Source organism: Protopterus annectens, chromosome 12.part0 (assembly GCF_019279795.1).
Source record: "Protopterus annectens isolate FY-2018-M chromosome 12.part0, PAN1.0, whole genome shotgun sequence".
Taxonomy (NCBI): Eukaryota; Metazoa; Chordata; order Ceratodontiformes; family Protopteridae; genus Protopterus; species Protopterus annectens.
The window spans coordinates 1302798028-1302817077 of record NC_056746.1 but is presented as its reverse complement, the minus strand read 5'-3'; the positions used below and the strand labels follow the sequence as shown (position 1 = coordinate 1302817077).

The 19050-nt window shown below is 37.8% G+C and overlaps 1 protein-coding gene across 3 annotated transcripts in view; it reads right to left on the bottom strand.

Moving 5' to 3' along the window:
• SS18L1 (SS18L1 subunit of BAF chromatin remodeling complex) overlaps positions 1-19050 on the bottom strand; it is a 464937-nt gene that overhangs the window by 132006 nt on the left and 313881 nt on the right. For 2 of the 3 annotated variants that reach the window (XM_044090356.1, XM_044090357.1), the window contains exon 7: positions 4201-4302. The exons of the other annotated variant lie outside the window; for it this stretch is intronic. In XM_044090356.1, the coding sequence (XP_043946291.1) occupies positions 4201-4302 (102 nt within the window). The remainder of the gene's footprint in view (positions 1-4200; positions 4303-19050) is intronic. 3 annotated transcript variants of the gene reach the window in all.

Sequence of the window (19050 nt, the reverse complement as noted above, 5' to 3'; positions counted from 1 at the left end):
TACACATATCTAAAGAGGCATATACACCCTGTAAGGCATTATTGTGCTTAGAGAATGGGCTCTCTTTAAAATTGTTGTGTTTTACTTACTTATTTATATTCTTATTATTATGTTATTTTGTATATATTTTTATGTAAAATAGTTCCTCCACCTAATGTTTCAAAATTGCTGTAGTATATGTAAATGGTGTTAGAGGAAGCACTTTACATCCAAAATATATCAATATCTAGATATTTGCTTTATTTTTTGATCCCTGATTGCTAAAATGGTTTCTTGCCAGTCATTGGGGATTGGAGTCACTAAATATGTCATGCATTTGACTTTCAGACTTTATTTCCTTCAGAAAATTCATGTTAATACAAATCCTGTTATTTAACTTACTTTTTTAATTTTTTAAGTAGGACATTTAAAATCCGTTCCTATTTTTGAGCCTTTGTTCCCCCTTTATTTCAGGCTTTATCCAGATTTCTTGTGCTAAAAGGTTGAGAGGTACGCAAACCTCTTATCTGCTGCTGCCAGTGTTCCATCAATCTCACTGTCTCTCCCTCTCTCCTTCAGTCACACACACACACACACACACACACACACACACACACACACACACACACACACACATTTGCATTTCAGAAAATGCATGCTAACACAAGTCCTTTTATTGAAGCAACATTTTTTAACAGGAATATGTTCCTGTTTTGAACCTTTGTTCCCCCTTTAGTTTAGGCTGTATTCAGTTAATTCCTGACTCTTCACTCTCTCTCTCTCTCACTCAGACACACACCTCACTTTCATGCAGGCAAGCATGCATTCACACATACACACAAGATAGAAACATAAGAACACACGCACACGTTTTTCTGTTATGTATATACATGAGCTAAAAGGCAAAAGTGCTGCTTATAGAGTATAAATTAATGGCTCGATTGATCTCGCTTTCACTCATATGCATGCATACAGTTACACACACAGACATAAACACACACACGCTTTTGTTTTTTTCATTTTCTTTTTTTTAAAAATATATTTTACACTCACTAAACAGCAGAAGCACTGCTTAGCGAGTATAAAATAATGGCGGTCATTCGTTTTTTCAGTCCAAGTTCCACACCAGCTTGATATGTTGTACATTAATGCCCTGCTGGAGAACATTCATTCTCCAATCAGGGTGCTGATGTACAGTTTACCCATTTTTTCATTCTCCAATCAGGGTGCTGATGTACAGTTTACCCATTTTCTAAAGGCATAATAATGTGCAGGAAGAGTGGTACTTTAAGAAAGACAGAACTTGAGCAAGCTATGTAATGTTAAATTGTAGTCTTAAAACAACAATTGTATAAAGTCTGTCCATCCATCTATCCACAACCAATTTTCCCATTGTTGCACATGGGGTTGGGGTTTCTTTTCAACAGTGACAATCATTTTGAGTCAAGGTTCTCACTGCCATGTGACTAGCCCTACCGCAGATGTTTTTCCATACCATACACTCACACGGACTCTCACACCTATAGCCAGTTTAAAGTGCCTAATCTACCTACTGCATATCTTTGGAATGTGGGAGGAAACTGAAGCACTCGGAGGAAATCCATGTGAACACAAGGAGGACATGCAGACTCTGCAGAGAAGGTACCTCTGTCAAGGTAATGAACTACAGAAATTCTTGCTGTGAGATGACAATGCTAACAATATGTATGATGTGTTAAAGGGGAAAAAATCTTTGTAATGGTTTATTTTCTCTTTTATAATTGAATTTGTACTAATGCCACTGTCTAATGTATGATGATAATCCATGTGAACACAAGGAGGACAGGCAGACACTGCAGAGAAGGTACCTCTGTCAAGGTAATGAACTACAGAAATTCTTGCTGTGAGATGACAATGCTAACAATATGTATGATGTGTTAAAGGGGAAAAAATCTTTGTAATGGTTTATTTTCTCTTTTATAATTGAATTTGTACTAATGCCACTGTCTAATGTATGATGATAATAAAAATGTTTTAAAAAAGAAGCAATTTCTTTAATATAGTTTTTTTTAAACTTGGGCACTTTATTTTCAGCAAGATAGTCTGAAATTCCCCACTCAAGTCAAAAGCAAGACATACAAAATGCTTGTTGTTATTATCACTCTTCGAGCTTTTACTTGATACAGAGGCTGAAGGCAACATAATACAGAGGAAGTGGCATTTTCTGCAGATGAGGTTACTTTAGAGTGACAAAATTTTAGTGTCTTGCCAGGTCTTACTAAGTTTAATGCTGCTGGAGGCCAAAACAGTGATTATTAAAAATGAAAATCAAAATGTAATGCAACTATTAAGGAAGTATTGAATATTGTGAAGGAGATAAAAGAACTGCAGGTGAGATTATTAGTAAAGAGAAGGAGCAAATTTCATAGAAATAAATGACATTTGTGGGAATAATACATGTAGAACAATGTTCAGGAATGAGTGAAATTTAAGGGCAGGCAGCATACCTCACAACCTCTTAAAGAAAGAAATATGGAGAAAGCCATTAAGAAAAGTTGGACAAAGACCCAAAAAATAGGGACAATTTTTAAATATTTCTCTTGCAAACTTAGAAAGTTGATAGAATAACTGGTTTTGCATTAGCATGAATTTCCTGAAGAATATGAAATCTGAAACTCAAATGTCTGTCATTATTTTCAAACTTCAGTCTTTAATGATGTACTACTAATTTGCCAGAAAAATCACAATTTTATGAAAAAAGGACCACAAATATGAGGCCAAAACCTGGACAATCTGTGAAAATATGTACAGAGAGGTACGGTAGGCAGAAATTGAGCAATTTAACACTGGAATGAATGAATGAAGACTTGAAGGGAAAACATATAAATATATACACACAGACAATGATAATGAAATCTGTTATTAAGGTTTGTTTTCTTTTCTAATATTCATGTTGCAAATTCAAATAAAATGATTAAATAAAATGTTTTACAAAAAGACTTCAACGTGCAAAAATTAGAATCAGAGCTAATCTATCTAAAACATTACACAAAATAAAACAGTTTCCCACAATGTAGCAATATCCCACCATAGCAAATAGGGTACATAAAACAAAAAATGCTAACACAAATACTACGGCAAACCTGTGAAATAGCATCACATTATCAACTTTATTTCAGCAGAATTTTATCATCTTATTAAAATACACCTAACTGTAACATGCTTAATGAGCCTACACTTCTGGACTAAATAACTCAACACCTGATAACAACCTTAGACTCATTTACGTGCAGAAAAATAATCAATTTGAATATGATCTTTTTAAATAGAGCAATAACCTTAACATCTGATACGTCTAACTGACCCCATCTCACCTCCGTTAGCTGACCTCCATCCCACACAGACAGCTTGTGACACCCAAGAAAGGAGAACACATGGAATACTCCATGTAGTTCAAAGGGACATGTTATGAAGTATTTTATACATTCTCAAATGAGTTTAAATGGGTTTACTGGATATAGCATTAAAATCACCACATAGCAGGTAAGGCTTGTCTTTGCTGAGAAGTACCTTTTGCTTTTTAGTTTTTTTTTCTACAGCTGTTTAAAAAGCACATCTAATTGGGTTTTACTTTTCCCAGCTATAATAAAAGTAAACAAGAAGTTACTCTACCAGCTACACGGTAAGTTAATATTTACAGAGAAGAAAAAAAGAAAAAGAAACATATTGAATCATAAATCCAACTGTGAATTAATCATCTGCTTTCATGCTGAGCAAGGGGCTACACTATGTTAAATTTACATAAATTTAACTCTTTTCTGTTTTCTCATTTAGTACTTGTTTATCGTATCAGGCCATCTAGGCACAACTGCCCAGCATCATGGGAAAACTGACAGTTTTACTTTGCTGATGCCACCTGCTCATATAGAACACATACATCTAAGATGCAATTTTCTATCTACACAGTCAAGATTTGGCACCAGTTAAAACCAGTGCTTAGAAGACATTTAGATGAATCACTTCTTATTACTTCATCTAAAATTTCCTGAAGGTCTCCCAGCTAAAAACTGGCAAGCTCTAACTTCATTTAGTTTCTGCAAAACAAAAGGACTGGAATCCAAACTGATAAAACTACAGGCCAAAACGGGGAAGTCCAATTACTGTTTATTTATCTATTCTTATGAAAGGAAGATAATATACCATCATTTCTTGATGCTGTCATATTTATGAGGTCACATTTACCATCTGGGTAGTACTGCTGAGTCATAGCGTCAGACGAACTTTGTCCGTGGCTGTACTGCTCACCGTAGTACTCCTCCTGTCCCAGGTACTGCTGGGAAGAACCTGCAAGCCACAAAACAAAACAGGCTAGCTGATGTTTTGTTAGCGAGGATAATGCAACTTCTACCTGCTTAAGCACTTTAAAATTTCATTTTGTATACAAAATATTAACATATACACTAGTTTAGAGCAATATTCTGGATTTTTTTAACTTGGTCTCAAGACGCAGCTTAGAAAAACAAGTAACTGCCAATGCCATATATGCCATACTTTTCTTTATGTGGTATACCCAGAAGTTAGAAAACAAATCAAGAGGCAACATAATTAAAAAAAAACTCATTCAGTTCCCAGCAGAAACTGCTATACTGAAAACTTGAAATGAAAATATTGAAAACCTTATGCTTTTCTGGGACTGCAGTTTTTTTCATCACCAAACCCCATCAAGATGTCCACTTCATTGGGAGAACAATAATCACAAGAAGTTCCTCTTTCTACCCTTTATATGTCTCCCTTTTCCTTTCCTTTTAGTTAAAACTGAATCTTCTAGATCATTCTGCTGGAATAAAGTTAGGATTTGGTATGCTGGTGTGGTTTTGGAAAAGGTGACAGTTATTGGCTTTATGACCAACCTCTCCATATCTAAAATGGCTTCGATCCCTCCTATGGGCCCAGGTAAACAATTACATAATCACATTCCCCATTTAATCCTTTTTTAGCTAGTGTTTGCTTGGTTACCACCAGATAACAACCAGTTTGATATGATTTTATATTAACTCTATGCATCACTGCAGTTGCTTTCTGCTCAGTTACTCAGTTTGACATGCATACTCTCTTACACAATTAAATTATATATTTTCACTCCACTGTGAGTCCAGATTGTAGCTGAAAAGGGTCAGTAGACCATCCCACCTGTCCGGTCAGCAAACAGAAAATAAATAAATAAATAAAATCAGGCAGTGGTGCCTAGTGTGGGGGTGGATTAAGGCACAAATCCCTCCCCCTAATAAAGAAGAAGAGCTCCATCTCTGGGATGCTGTTTGGTATCTGCTAGGAAGATACAGGTTGTGCAAAGGGTGATAAGCTTTGGAAACACAGCTTTTAGACCTGATAAACAATTATGAATGGATTGAATGCTTTAATGAATGAAGTGTGCAAGAACTAGCTTGGTAAACTCTTTGTGTTTATTTATGACATTACAGATAACATCATTACAGTACGTATAGTGCACAACATAGAGCACAAAACTGGAGGCAGACATTTTAAATACAGACTATATCTTTAGGTATAAGTTGTCAATGAGCAACCACAAGCTGCAACCACAGAGAGAGACACCTTAGCTTTAAGCAAATGCAAATAATTGAGAGGGTAAACATCAACATATTTTATTATGTTTATTTAAATGTTAGAAGTAACTGCAAAACAATATGAAATAGGAAGAATGTGTCAGGAAGAATAACAGCAATCAGAAAAGGAAATGTGCAGAATGTAACTATCTTGGACACAACTTTTTTTCTTTTGGCAATGCTTTGGATTTTTGCAGTAGTATTGATCATGCTTTGGGATTCCCTTTGGCAATGCGCTGGATTTTTGCAGTACTATTGATCATGCTTTGGGATTCCCTTTGGCAATGCGTTGGATTTTTGCAGTACTATTGATCATGCTTTGGGATTCCCTTTGGCAATGCGTTGGATTTTTGCTGTAGTATTGATCATGCTTTGGGATTCCCATTGAAAGGCTGTGTACTAAGACATAACCTCCCTTTTCCCAGATAGAAGAATTTCCATCATATTACTTCAATCCACTCCCCTTTTAAATAATTTGATGTGTGCTGCTCTTGAAAACCCTAATTCAAATTGCTACAGAGGTCCCTTTCTTGTCAGGTGTTTTGTATGTGACACTTACTGGCTCAGCATGGAGTGGATGGAATAGAAACTATGACCCCCTTCTTCTCAATCTGCTGTGCCAGAGAAACTGTAAGGAATAACCTGCATTCATTTTATGAAAGTACAAATAAACAACTAGATGTGAGGCCTGTCTTTGCTGACAAGTACATTTTGCTTTTTAGTTTTTTTCTTCAGCTGTTTAAAAAGCACATCTAATTGGGTTTTACTTTTCCCAGCTATAATTAAAGTAAATAAAAAGTTACTCAACCAGCTACATGTGAAGGTAAGTTAATATTCACATAGAATAAAAAAGAAAAAGAATGAATCATAAATCCACTTGTGACTTAACTCCTCTGGAAGATTTGTTAATTGAAAGGATACACTGTGTCTGCTTTACATTTGGCTATAAGAAACAAGACAATATCTAAATTAGTAAAGATGCAGTCATACCAGCAGAAAGAGCTGCTCCTGACAGAACTGTGGCAAAAGGAAAATGTATAAAAACACAGAAACACCAGATTGTTTGTGAAAAACAACATTCACTGTACACCAGGCAGAAGAAAAGTGAGTTTATAACTGTAATTAGAGAAAGCAGACATGCAATTGTGAGATTCAAGTTGGTCTATGCTGCTGTCTTTAAGATATCTTTTCTGGGGGGTCAAAGACATTTCTAGATGCAAAACAGGTTAAGGAAGAAATTAAAGACACATTTACCCAAAGAGCTAGTCTGCAAGCTGAGAAGAATTCTGCTTCTCATTCTTCTTACAATAACAAAGCCCATAGAGAGAACTTGCCAGAGAAATAGTTTTCTATTGTTCCAAAGGAAAATGACTTACAGAGAAAATTCCAGGAGATGACTAGAAAAATCAGGAGTACCTTAGATTTGAACCAGAAACCAGTGTTGAGTGGTCAAGAGAATAAGAAAGAATATCAGCAATAATGTTAAACTGGGAAATAAATGGAAGCATTATAATATGTCATGTCCATATAAGAAGCAGTTTACACATGAGAACTATGCTTTAACAACAAGAAGTGGTTAAAAAACAGAAGAAGCTTGGTGACTGTGTTACATTGGTTGAGGACTCTAAAGAATAATCCTCTCTCTGTAATCAATGTTTAGAAGGACTGTGAAGGAACTGAATATGTACCTGTAAATAAAAACAAAGTTTTGCTCTTAGAATATCGGTACAATATTTTTTAAAATAAATTGAATGTTATATTTTAAGTATTTATGTATAGTATGCATACGTATTTAAAATGTGAGCCGATCCTCAGCTCTGACACGGCTGATAGCAAGCTCAAAGTTTGCCAGTAGCACGAGACCAAGCCCCCTATCCCACAATGCACTGCTGGAATTACCTCAGATCTTGTTTGCTGCAAGTAACAGTATTTACATATATATACAAACATATACATACCCTTTTATGTATTTCTGCCAAGAACACTTCCCAAAGGGGAAGAAGAAATATTGAATAACCAGGATGGTACTAGCCTCTAAGTCGACAATCCAAAAGGAAAAAACACTTTTTATGTAGGCAAAACCACTCGTAGGTTGAAAGAGAGGATTACAGAGCATAAGTCTGAAATTAGAAGATGTGTCGAAACAAATGCTTTATATAAGCATATGTTAGATTGTGGACAAGATCATGTTTTTAAATTCAGGGTTATTGACATTGTTTTCCCCTCCCCAAGAGGTGGTGATATAAATAACTTCTTAGAAATTAAAGAATATGAGTGGATTTTAAGGTTTGCTGGTGACCGTTCTCCTGGCTTGAACAGTATGCTGAGCCTTAAACCAATTTTGGTTAAGCTCAGTAGATTGAATTTATAATTATGTATATTGTTTCTACAATATGAATTTTATAATATGAATTTTATGTGTAACTTTCATTATTAATCATATTAGCAAGCTGAATTTTAAATTATTTAAATTTTTGTTATGTACTATAGAATCATTGCTATCTGTGTTGTTTTAACTTTGCCTTATTGAGTGATACTTATGGTCATGTGATTTTTGGGCTGCTAACCACATGACTACTTTGGGCCTGTATATAAGATGAAAGAAATTTTATAAGTTTGTAGTATTGAAGAAGGATTATGTCCGAAAGCTCTGCTGTGTTTTGTCATTAAAGTGGTTTTTCCTTTTGGATTGTCTGCTTGCAGTACTTTGGCACTTTTGATACTAGCCTCTAAGTCAACAGTCAGCCAGGAAAGGGAAGGAGGGAGAGAGGGACGTGAGAATAAAGGCGAGATAAACAACTCACATGGAACGTTATGGTAAGTACATAACTTCTATATGTGAAGTTGTTAAATCTCGCCGTTTATTCTCACTGATGGGTAGCATCCCTAGCACTCTCAACCTTGGGTGGCTCACGGGAGTATGTTCTTCAGTACCGTAGAACCAAAGGAAGACCTGTCCCTTGAAGTCCTATCTACTTTGTAATGTGAGATAAAGGTATGAGGCTTAGACCAAGTGGCTGCAGCGCAAATATTGTCAAGGGGCAATTTAGCTTAAAAAGCAGAAGAGGTAAAGACAGCTCTGGTAGAATGAGCTTTTGGTTTGTGCGTTAAAGGCATGCTCATATTCTCATAAACAAAGTATATACAATCGGATAACCATTATAAGTTGTTTTAGCCACTGGATTGCCTTTTCTTGCTTCTGAGAAGGATACAAAAAGTTGGTCTGATTTCCTAATATCCTTAGTTCTGTCAAGATAAAATCTGAGCTGTCTGTGAACATCAAGTTTGTGCAGCATATATTCCAATTTGCTTGAGTGGTTGGGGAAAAAGACTGGCAGTTCAATGACCTGATTGATATTTGATTCAGAACAGACTTTAGGTAAGAATGAGGGGTTTGTTCTAAGAGATACTCTATCAGGATGGAAGATCATGTAGGGTGATCTGTTAGATAATGCTTGAAGTTCTGACACTCTGCGGGCAGACGTAATGGCCACAAGAAATATTGTTTTCCAAAATAAAAATTTTAAATCACAAGAAGATGCTGGTTCAAAACGGGGAAGAATAATTTGAGACAGCATAAGGTTTAAATCCCAGGGAGAAAAGGGAATTTTGATCGGAGGTCTCATATGAAGAAAGCCTTTAAGGAAGGTTTTAGATAATTTATGGCTCTTAATATTTGAGCCACCAAGACCAAGGTGAATATTTGAGATAGCAACTAACTGAACTCAAACTGTAGCAGCTGCTACCCCTTCCTTGAATATCTTTGTTAGAAATTCTAAGATCGAAGATAGCGGAGCTCGGAAAGGGTCAATGTTCTGCGCGTTGGCCCAAATTGAGAACCTTTTCCATTTACTGCCATATAATTTCCTGGTAGATGGCTTGTGAGAAGACAAAAGAATCTGTCTTGTATCTTCTGAAATTGATTGAAGCCTGACAATTAAGGGAAGTGGATTAGCCAAGCAGTCAGTTTGAGGGACTGTAGAGAAGGATGAAGATCCCCTGACGGGTGAGTCAGAAGGTCTGGAACTGGGTCCAGGATCCATGGATCTTCCAACAGTTGATGGTGGAGAAACAGAAACCAAATCTGTCGAGGCCAGTAGGGGGCTATAACAGTCCTTCCCAGCGATTTTACTTTCTGTAAAAATCTGGGTATTAATGGGAAGGGTGGAAATGCATAAAGGAGACTCGGGGGCCAATCGTGTAAAAGTGCGTCTCTCGAGGGATGGCCGGGTGATGGAATTAGGGCAAAGTAGCTTCTGCATTTTGAATTGATGTGGCTGGCAAAAAGGTCGCAGCAAGGCTGGCCCCATTTGCGGAAAATCAATTCCGCAACCTGTTGTTTGAGAGACCACTCGTGAGGGAGTAATATTGCTCTGCTTAGCTTGTCCGCTATCACATTGGATTTCCCGGGGATGTGCATTGCTAACAGAAAATGCTGGGATGACACAGCCCATTGCCAGACCCTGAGGGCTTCTCGACAAAGGGGGTAGGACTTGGTTCCACCCTGCTTGTTCACATACCAATGCAATAGTCCCTAGAGGGAGAGAGTCCTGAAAGTACTGCAATGCCAGAAGTACTGCCCTCAACTCTAGAACATTGATGTGCAGATGTGATTCTTGATCTGTCCATGTGCCTTGGGCAGTCTTTCCCTGAAAATGCCCCCTCACCCTATCAGGGAAGCGTCCGTAGTCACAGTCGCTACTGGGGCGGAGAACAAAGGGTCTTCCGATTGTGACATGAAGAGACGTCAACCACCACCGAAGGTCTCTCCTGCAAGAATCCATGATAAGAATCATGTGGTGCATTGGTAGTTTCTGATAAGACCACTGAGTGAAGAGGAGCCATTGAAGAATTTGCATGTACATCCTTGCGAGTGGTATAGCCAGGATTGCTGCCGCCATCAAACCTAGTACTTTCAATACCTCCGCTGCTGTAGCTTTGTTCTTCGACGCCAGTGAGCTGACATTTTGGCGGAGAAGAGAGACTCTTTCAATAGGGAGATGTAGAGTGGTAGTTGAGGTATCTAACTCTGCTCTTATGAAAACGGTATGCTGAGATGGCAATAAGGCAGACTTTTCGAAGTTGATTGTAATGCCTAATTGATGGCAGAGTGTCAGAGTGTATTGTGTTGCCTGGGTCAATTGATGCCTGGTGGTAGCGGTGAGGAGCCAATTGTCTAGGTATGGAAACACCTGGAATCCTAGATGCCTCAGGTGAGCCGTGACCACTGCCATGCATTTGGTGAACACTCTGGGGGCTGTAGTGAGACCAAAGGGCAGGGCTCGAGACTGGTAATGATTGGCTCCCAGCTGGAAGCGCAGATGATCTCTGGAGCGTCTGTTCATCTTTATGTGATAGTATGCATCCTTGAGATCTATGGAGCACATCCAATCACCTTTCCCTAAGAAGGGAAGAATGGACTGAAGCGTGACCATTCAGAACTTCTCTTTCTTTACGAACTGGTTGAGTCTGTTGAGATCCAAGACAGGTCTCCAGTCCCCTGTTTTCTTTGGTACCAAAAAGAATCTTGAGTAAGTTCCGAATCCGACTTGGTCTGCTGGGACTGGTTGGATGACTCTTTTTTCTAGCAATCTGCGGACCTCTATGATTGCTTATTCCCTGAGACTGGGTGGAACATCTGGGATTTTCTTTATAAGAATGGGAGGGGGTGAAGAACGATATGAAATATCCTCTGGAAATTATGCTTTGTACCCAAGTATCCAATGTTATGTTTAGCCAGGCTTCTGGGTACAAAGACAAGTGACCCCCATTTGCCTCCAGAGCCGACCAGTCGGGCCCCCTTTCAGGGGAGCTGGTAGGACTGACCGGAGAACTGACCCCTGTCACCCTGTTGCTGTGGACCCCCTCTGCCACGGGGGTGGCGTCTTCTGTTATAACCCCCTCGTCTGCCTCTAGAGGGGGTTTCTCCACATGTGTCCTGAAAGGCTGCCTGAGTTTTTCGGAACCACATTCCCCCCCCCCCCCAGGGCCCTTGGGGTAGGGCTGAGTGGGGGTGGAAAAACAGACCCCAACGGCAGATAAGGTCTTGCCTTCCTGCTCACACCTGGTTAAAGTTTCCTATACTTTGTGCCCAAACAGTGATGAGCCATCGAATGGGGTATTAATAAAGGAAGACTTAAAGGGTTTCACAAAGGAACAGAGACGCATCCAGGCTTGTCTTCAAAGAGCAATGCCTGAACTAGCGGCTCTATTCGAACCATCAGCAGCATATAATATGAGACACATGGATGAGTTCACTACTGAGTTTAGGGTAGCGAGCTGAGCATTGACTTTGTCAGCCACTCCTGCAGCTACCGTACCCTGGAGAGTATCTCCTAGCTCTTTCAGGAGATCTCTCTGTAGTCTTGTAAAATGGGTTAAGTAGTTCAGTGATCGCAGAGAAAAAGTTGCTGAACTAAACATGTGCTTCCCATATCTACCCATAACCCTAGAATCTCTGTTAGGGGGATGGATAGAAGAGGATGTCTCAGATACTTCCTTTTTGTTGGCTGCAGCTACCACCATGACAACAACAGGCACTCCTTTTGTCAAAAATGTCTTGTCCACTGGGGCAGATATGAATTTATTGGGTCTACGAGGGACAGGTTCCATGGCCTCCAGTGACTCCCATGCCTTTCGAAAGATCATTTCCATGAGCTCGTCGTAAGGCGGAGACACCCAAGAAGTGGAAGGTTGAGACCCAAAAGCCTTCAAGAGCACAGACATCCTCAGTAGGGGTCTTGGACTGGCAATCGCCCCTCTGACTAAGGATGTCTAGTATCTCTGCAAAGGAGATATCCTCAGAGGGGGATCAAGGGGACCCTTCTGACTCATCTAAGTCCGTGTCAGATGTCAAAGACTCCTGTGGGAGTCTAAGTGCCTCCTCTTGCACAGTCTCCTCCTGGGCACCTTCTCAGTGGGGGGATCTGGGGAGGTCTCAGAAGAGCAGGGGATGCCCTGTGGGGGTACTTGAGGCTCGGGGTCTCTACACTTAGAGGGATCGGTAGATGAAGAAGCAGACACAGGAGCTTGAGGTGAGAGGGAAAGCTGAACCGATGCTGATGTTGTCTTTGGAGACAAAACTCTCCTCATAGCATCAAAGGCACCATGGCTCCGACGAGAAGGAGTGGATGGACCCGACAGTACCGTTGATCCTCCCACACCGAAATCCTGGGTTCTGAGCCTGAGGTAGGAGCCAAGCTCATCTGAGCCGAAGCCCAGAGAGGAAGAGTCGGCACCGACAAGTCAGTGCGACTATCCTCCCCGGACCAGACGGGAGAGCGTCGGCTCCTAGAGTCCCCAGTCTTTGCCGAGGACATCCGAGTAGATGGAGCCGATAACACCGGTGCGGGTATCGGCTCCAAGGGTTCAACCACCATCGGTTCAATTTCCTTCGGCTCCAAGAGTCCAGTATGGCTCGGAGGAGGAGTAGACAAATCTGGTTCCATGGTCTTCGGTACCAATGAGCTGGTCGGGGCCGACAACAATTTGGCAAGTCCTGGTGCCAGTAAAAGCTTCTGCACTAGCCGATCCATGTCCAAATCTGAAAGGCTGACTGAAGACTTGGCTGAATGCACCGAAGGTGCTGACTAGAGCAGAGGTGAAGAAGGAACTTCAGAGACTGGCTCCAATACTGAAAGCTGGCTCCGAATCAAAGGTACACTTGGTTCCGATGACTGTGGAAGTGATGACCCTCCTTCTGAAATCTTAGCCTTTTTTGAGACCTTATCTGAAGACTTGGATTTGGATGATGTACTAGCACCCTCATGGCTACTCAAGACTTCCAAAAAAGATTGCTGTGGCAATGCCCTGTCTATAAGTTTCTTCCTTCTCTCCAAGAGAACTCTTGAAGAAAAGGAGTGGCAAATGCTACAGGTGTCTTGGAGGTGTTTAGCCCCCAGACAGTAGACACATTGAATGTGTCCGTCAGTAACAGACATTTTCTGCCCACAATCTGGGCATTTTTTGAATCCTGATTTGGGATGGGATTTCTCCCTATCATCCAACATAGTTAAGTGAAAAAGGCAGTAAATTAGATACACAACAACTAAGCCCAAACCGGGCACTAACTATAACAGTATATATATATATATATATATATATATATATTTTGAACAAAAAATATAGATAAAAATATAGGGCTAAGAGGCGCACAGAAAAACCTGACTATAATAAAGATTAATAGTAGAGAAAAGGCTTAAGGCCCACACAAACTAAGAAGCCAACAAGGCTCTAACTTTTAAACTATTTCTACTATCTAGAGAGTAAATATAATAGTACTAACGCACACTATATATATTAAACAAAAAAGAAAACTTTTTTATAGACTTGCTGTTAATTTGTTTCTAAAATGGTCCAAACTAACTGGAAAACTGAGATCTCTCTTGCCGCGGCAAACTAGATCTGAGGTAATTCCAGCAGTGCATTGTGGGATAAGGGGCTTGGTCTCGAGCTACTGGCAAATCTTGAGCTTGCTATCGGCCATGTCGGAGCCGAGGATCGGCTCTGAACCCATCAGTGAGAATAAACAGCGAGATTTAACAACTTCACATTTCACAATTTAATTTATGTAATTATAACTAGTGCACTTTTTTTCTTAAGGTTAAAAATGAGTTGACTGCAAACATGCAACTTATTTTTCATATCTGGAAGGGTATATAGATTAGGCAAGGACATATGGTATCCATTGCAAGAGGGAACACATGCTCTAGCATGTACTTTCAGCATGATTAAACCTAACTTTGGAAAAGATAAAGCCTATGGGTATAGTTTTTTATTGGAGGCAAATGCACCTACATGGAGAGGTAACTTCACTTTTGGGAAATGCATATAGTCTGTCTGATTTTGTGAGTTAACATGGGTTAAGAGGCTGAATATATATATATATATATATATATATATATATATATATTTTTTTTTTTTTCTTCTTGGGTGTTTTTGTTGAAATGAAATGTTTGGGACAATATGACATCATTTCAAACACAAATGAGAAGTACCAGCTGCATACAAGATCAGCCTGCTAAGCATTAGTTTGTGCATATAATATGCAAGTTATAAACATATATTCAAAAGAACTGTCAAGCAGAATATGTGAAAGCAATATCATTTTATCAAATGACTGCCTTATCAATGTTATCATGGAATGTGAATAGCATTGTAGATATAGACAAAATGCAAGGAGTACCAAATTATATTAGGAAGTGTAGGGTGCAAATGTCACCATTACAGGAGACACATTTGGATGGGAAAAAGAATGTGAATCTGGTAAAGAAAAAAATTAGAATGGATATTCTGCAGAATATCAGAGACAAAGGAAATGGGGAAGGGATTATAATACTGATTGCATGAGGACTCCAGTAATAGAAGAGGAAAAGAAAGACAATAATGACATAATTATGGTAATAAGGGGTTATTGGGATGGAATGAGAATTACACTCATATGTATTTATATTCCACCTAAGTACTATTATAGAGCTTAATATAATTTGGGAATAAATAATTAGATTTTAACAGGGAATCTTATTTATAGGTGGGGACAGAAACCTGATTTGCAATAGTGAGGCTGTATCAGGAAGACCTAGATGGGAAAATATAACAAAGGAGGGTAGATTTCTGAAGAAATATATGCAAATACTTAGAATGGAAGATGTAAATTCACTAGCAAGAACTCAGACAGAATGTACATATTATTCTCAAAGTACAGTAACTGGGCTAGACTTGATAGAAATTTTATTTCACGTGAGCATAGGTATTTAATCAAAAGTTCTGAAATACATCCAATAGCTATTTTAGATCATGTACCAATAAAGACTAAGTAAAAGATGCAGGGTATTGAAGTAAAAATTAGAGACTGGTGCTTTCCTACTTATCTGTTAAACACAGATGAAATTAAGGAACTGGTATAAGAAGTTATTAAGAGTTATTATGAAGGATAGACATTTCTTCAGAAGGGAAAGGTAGAGAGTGAGATAAAATGAAAATTAATTTTAAAAGTATGGTAAAAGTAAAAGAGAAACAGACGGTAAAGACAACATTTTAATTACTAAGAGGGGCTCTTCAAAAAAGTATTGCAGAAAAAGAGGATTCCTGCAGAAAAAAATGCTAAAGGGAAAAAAGGCATATTTGTAAAATAAACAAGTTTCATTAATGTTAACCATTGTTTGATAATAACTCCATAGCACAAAAACTCTTTGCATGATAACTTAAGGAACAAATAGTAAAATGGTTGCTGTCAAACTCAAGAAGTCTACAACACAAACAATAACCAGACAGTCTACAGACTATTAGAGATATTATGAAAATTCATTGGAAATTTGTATAAAGTAAAGAAATGGGGAAACCAAGAAAATGCACAAATGAAAATATTTATATGGTAGACTTGACTATACCAAGGTTAGAGGAAGATGAGGCTCAAGATTTAAGAACTCAAATAGGAAGGGATGAGATAAAAATATTGATAGGTAATCATTTAGCATTAAACTCGCTATAACTTGATATGATAATCAAGAAAATTTAACTTTATTTGCATATGATATTATTTTGTACTTGATAAGTTCAGAAAAGGACATTTTGATGTTGAAACATTTTAAGATAGTTTCAAGTCTTTTGGGGATATAAAATAAATGAAGATAAAACAAAGTTATAGCAGTAAACTATGTATCCACACAAGAATTGGTTCAACAATACCCATATGTATGGGGACATAATAAAATGAAGTATTAGATGTATGGATTAAATGATTCTGCTCTCACAGCTAAGGAAATGTAGGAAGAGAGTAAACAAAAGATAACACAAATATTATGAAAATTAAAACTCTTGACTATGGATATGGATAGTAAAAAACAAGCAATGAAAATATTTTAGTCAATTTAGTTTTATACTTCCATATACAGGTCATTTATATTTTATCATCTAGAAGAGACATACTGGATGATAATTAATTAAGGATGTTGTCTTACAGTGGACAAAGTCAAGAGTTAAGTGGAATAAGTTGATTCTGCCCATATTAATTGATCTGAATAAATATTTTACAGGTGTGTACTTAAGGGTCATATCTGTATATATAAAACTTAAGGTTATAAATCAAAGAACAAAGGAGTGATGCTGAACTGGGGAGGGGAGTTCAAGAAATAAAGAAAGAAAAGGATGTTGGATTCAGGCCCTTATGGAGAATAACAACCATAAATAATATTATATTTATAGAGAAGCAGGACATTTTTGAAAAATTCAGCCAACATAGAAATGGAGATGGGAGATTTTACCAACAGTGCTAAGTGGGAGTTGGGATTTATGGAGGAAATTAGCAAAGGAAAGGTAAAACAGTCATATGAGATGAAGCAGAAGTTTGGAATGCAGGTTAGACACTACCTTCCCTATTGTTGATTGATAAAAGAGTATTGACAAACAGCAAGGGATTAGACAGTGCTAAGTGAAAGACAATTTCTGGTTCAGTTTTTAGTTGAGTCTAGAACAGAAACAGCTATTAAAATAGGGATAATTAGCAGGACAAATAAAATGCTCATGATAATATAAGAATAAATCAGAAAAGGTTAGAAATGATTGGGAAGAGAGATTAGAAAAGCAATTTACAATGTAAAGGTGTGGGGGTATCTGTATGGCCCCAAAGTATGCAACAACAAAGTCCAGAAGGTTTACGATTGTTGCATGGAAGTGTTTGCATAGGTATTTTTTATACCTCACGCAGACTTTAGAGAATGTTATGATGGGGAAAGAGAGGTAATTTGGAACATATTTCTTTGGAATGTAACATGTTGGCATATTTTAAAAATTATTTACAAAGTACTTTGCCAGAAATGTTGGAGGAGAAAATAATTGTAACTAAGCTGGGACATGGGGTCTGAGTTGCCTAAACATTAAATCAATCACAAGGAAATGGAAATCAAAATATAAACTAACCATAACTGAAGTATCAGATATTGTAAAGGAGTTAAAATAAATGGAGGCGGGATCTTTAGAAAAGAAAAGGAGCAACTTACATAGAAATAAATAGTAAGGAACAATATATGCAGAATAATGTTCAAAAGTAGGGATAAACTTTAAGAGAAGGCAAGCACGGAGCAATTTATGCAATGTTTCAGTAAATGAAATATATAAAGAAAATATATATGTATACTGATTGAAAACAGTAATGAAAGAGCTGGACTGCCAAGATGGCTGTACATTAATCAATAGCTTAACTTCAGCTCTCCCAGGGTGAAAAACAATGAGAGATAAAGGACAGTAATTAAGTAATTCTGCCAGTCTTAGTACAGTTCCATTATCGGCTAGTAACTACAGTCTCTGGGTGCCAGCAAAGACAAAGCTTAAGACAACCTCAAAGAAAAACAACTAGAAAATGTGATAAAAAAAAAAAACACTGATTAGGAAGAATCCTGCAGCTGTTCAGCAAAAAAAGCAGTTCAGGCCCCAGCTTTGATACAACAAATTGTTTCTGGTATTTTAGAGGGATAAAATCAAATGTGTTCACAGCTGATTAAAATACATGAATACAGGCTCATTTCAATTCTAAACCATTATTATGAAGTGTTCATGTCTATAATGGCTAAAAGAATGGCAAAGGTGATGCCAAACTTGATAGATATGAACCAATGTGGTTTTATGGAGGGGAAGTAAACATCTGACAATATTAACAGAACACTGATGATCCAGAGGGACGCATAATATAAGAAAATACCACTGTTGTTTGTGGGTCTTGATAGAGAGAAAGCATTTGACAAAGTAAGCTGAGATTTTATGAGTATGGCAATGGAAGCATTTGCATCCTTGATAAAATTAAAAGGTTGATTAGAAGGATATATGAAAGATCAGAGGTGAATATTAAAGTGGGTGGGTTCCTCTCTGATCATTTCTCTTTGAGCAGAGGAACCAGCCAGGGGTGTCCTCTTTCCCCTTTCTTTTTTGTGTTATATTTACAACCATTAGCAAAGAAAATAAGGGACTCAGAAATTCAATGATATAATTGGTTTGGTATTCAAGAAAAGTTTGCTTTATTTGCAGATTATATTATTTTGTACCTGATGTGACCAGAAATGGACATCTCAGTGTTGTTGAATATTCTAAGACAGTTCCAAATTGTTTTCAGGATATAAAATGAATAAAGATAAAACAAAGGCTACAGCTATAAAATATGTGCCTACTCATGAATTGGTCCAGCAATACCCATATTTATGGGGACATGCTAAAATTAAGTATTTCGAAGTAAAGATTAAAAAGGTTTCAATTATGACAGCTAAGGATATTCAGGAAGAGACAAAACAAAAGATAATACAAAACTGAGGAACTGGAAGCTCTTGCCTATGGATGTGGATATCAAGATACAAGCAGCAAAAATATTTTAGTCCCTTTAATTTTATACACAAGTCAAGCATATTTTTATCAACTAGAGGAGAAGTTGTGGAGAGTAATTAATAACGACTTGAAGGCTTTCATTTGGAAGGGGAAGAGGGCA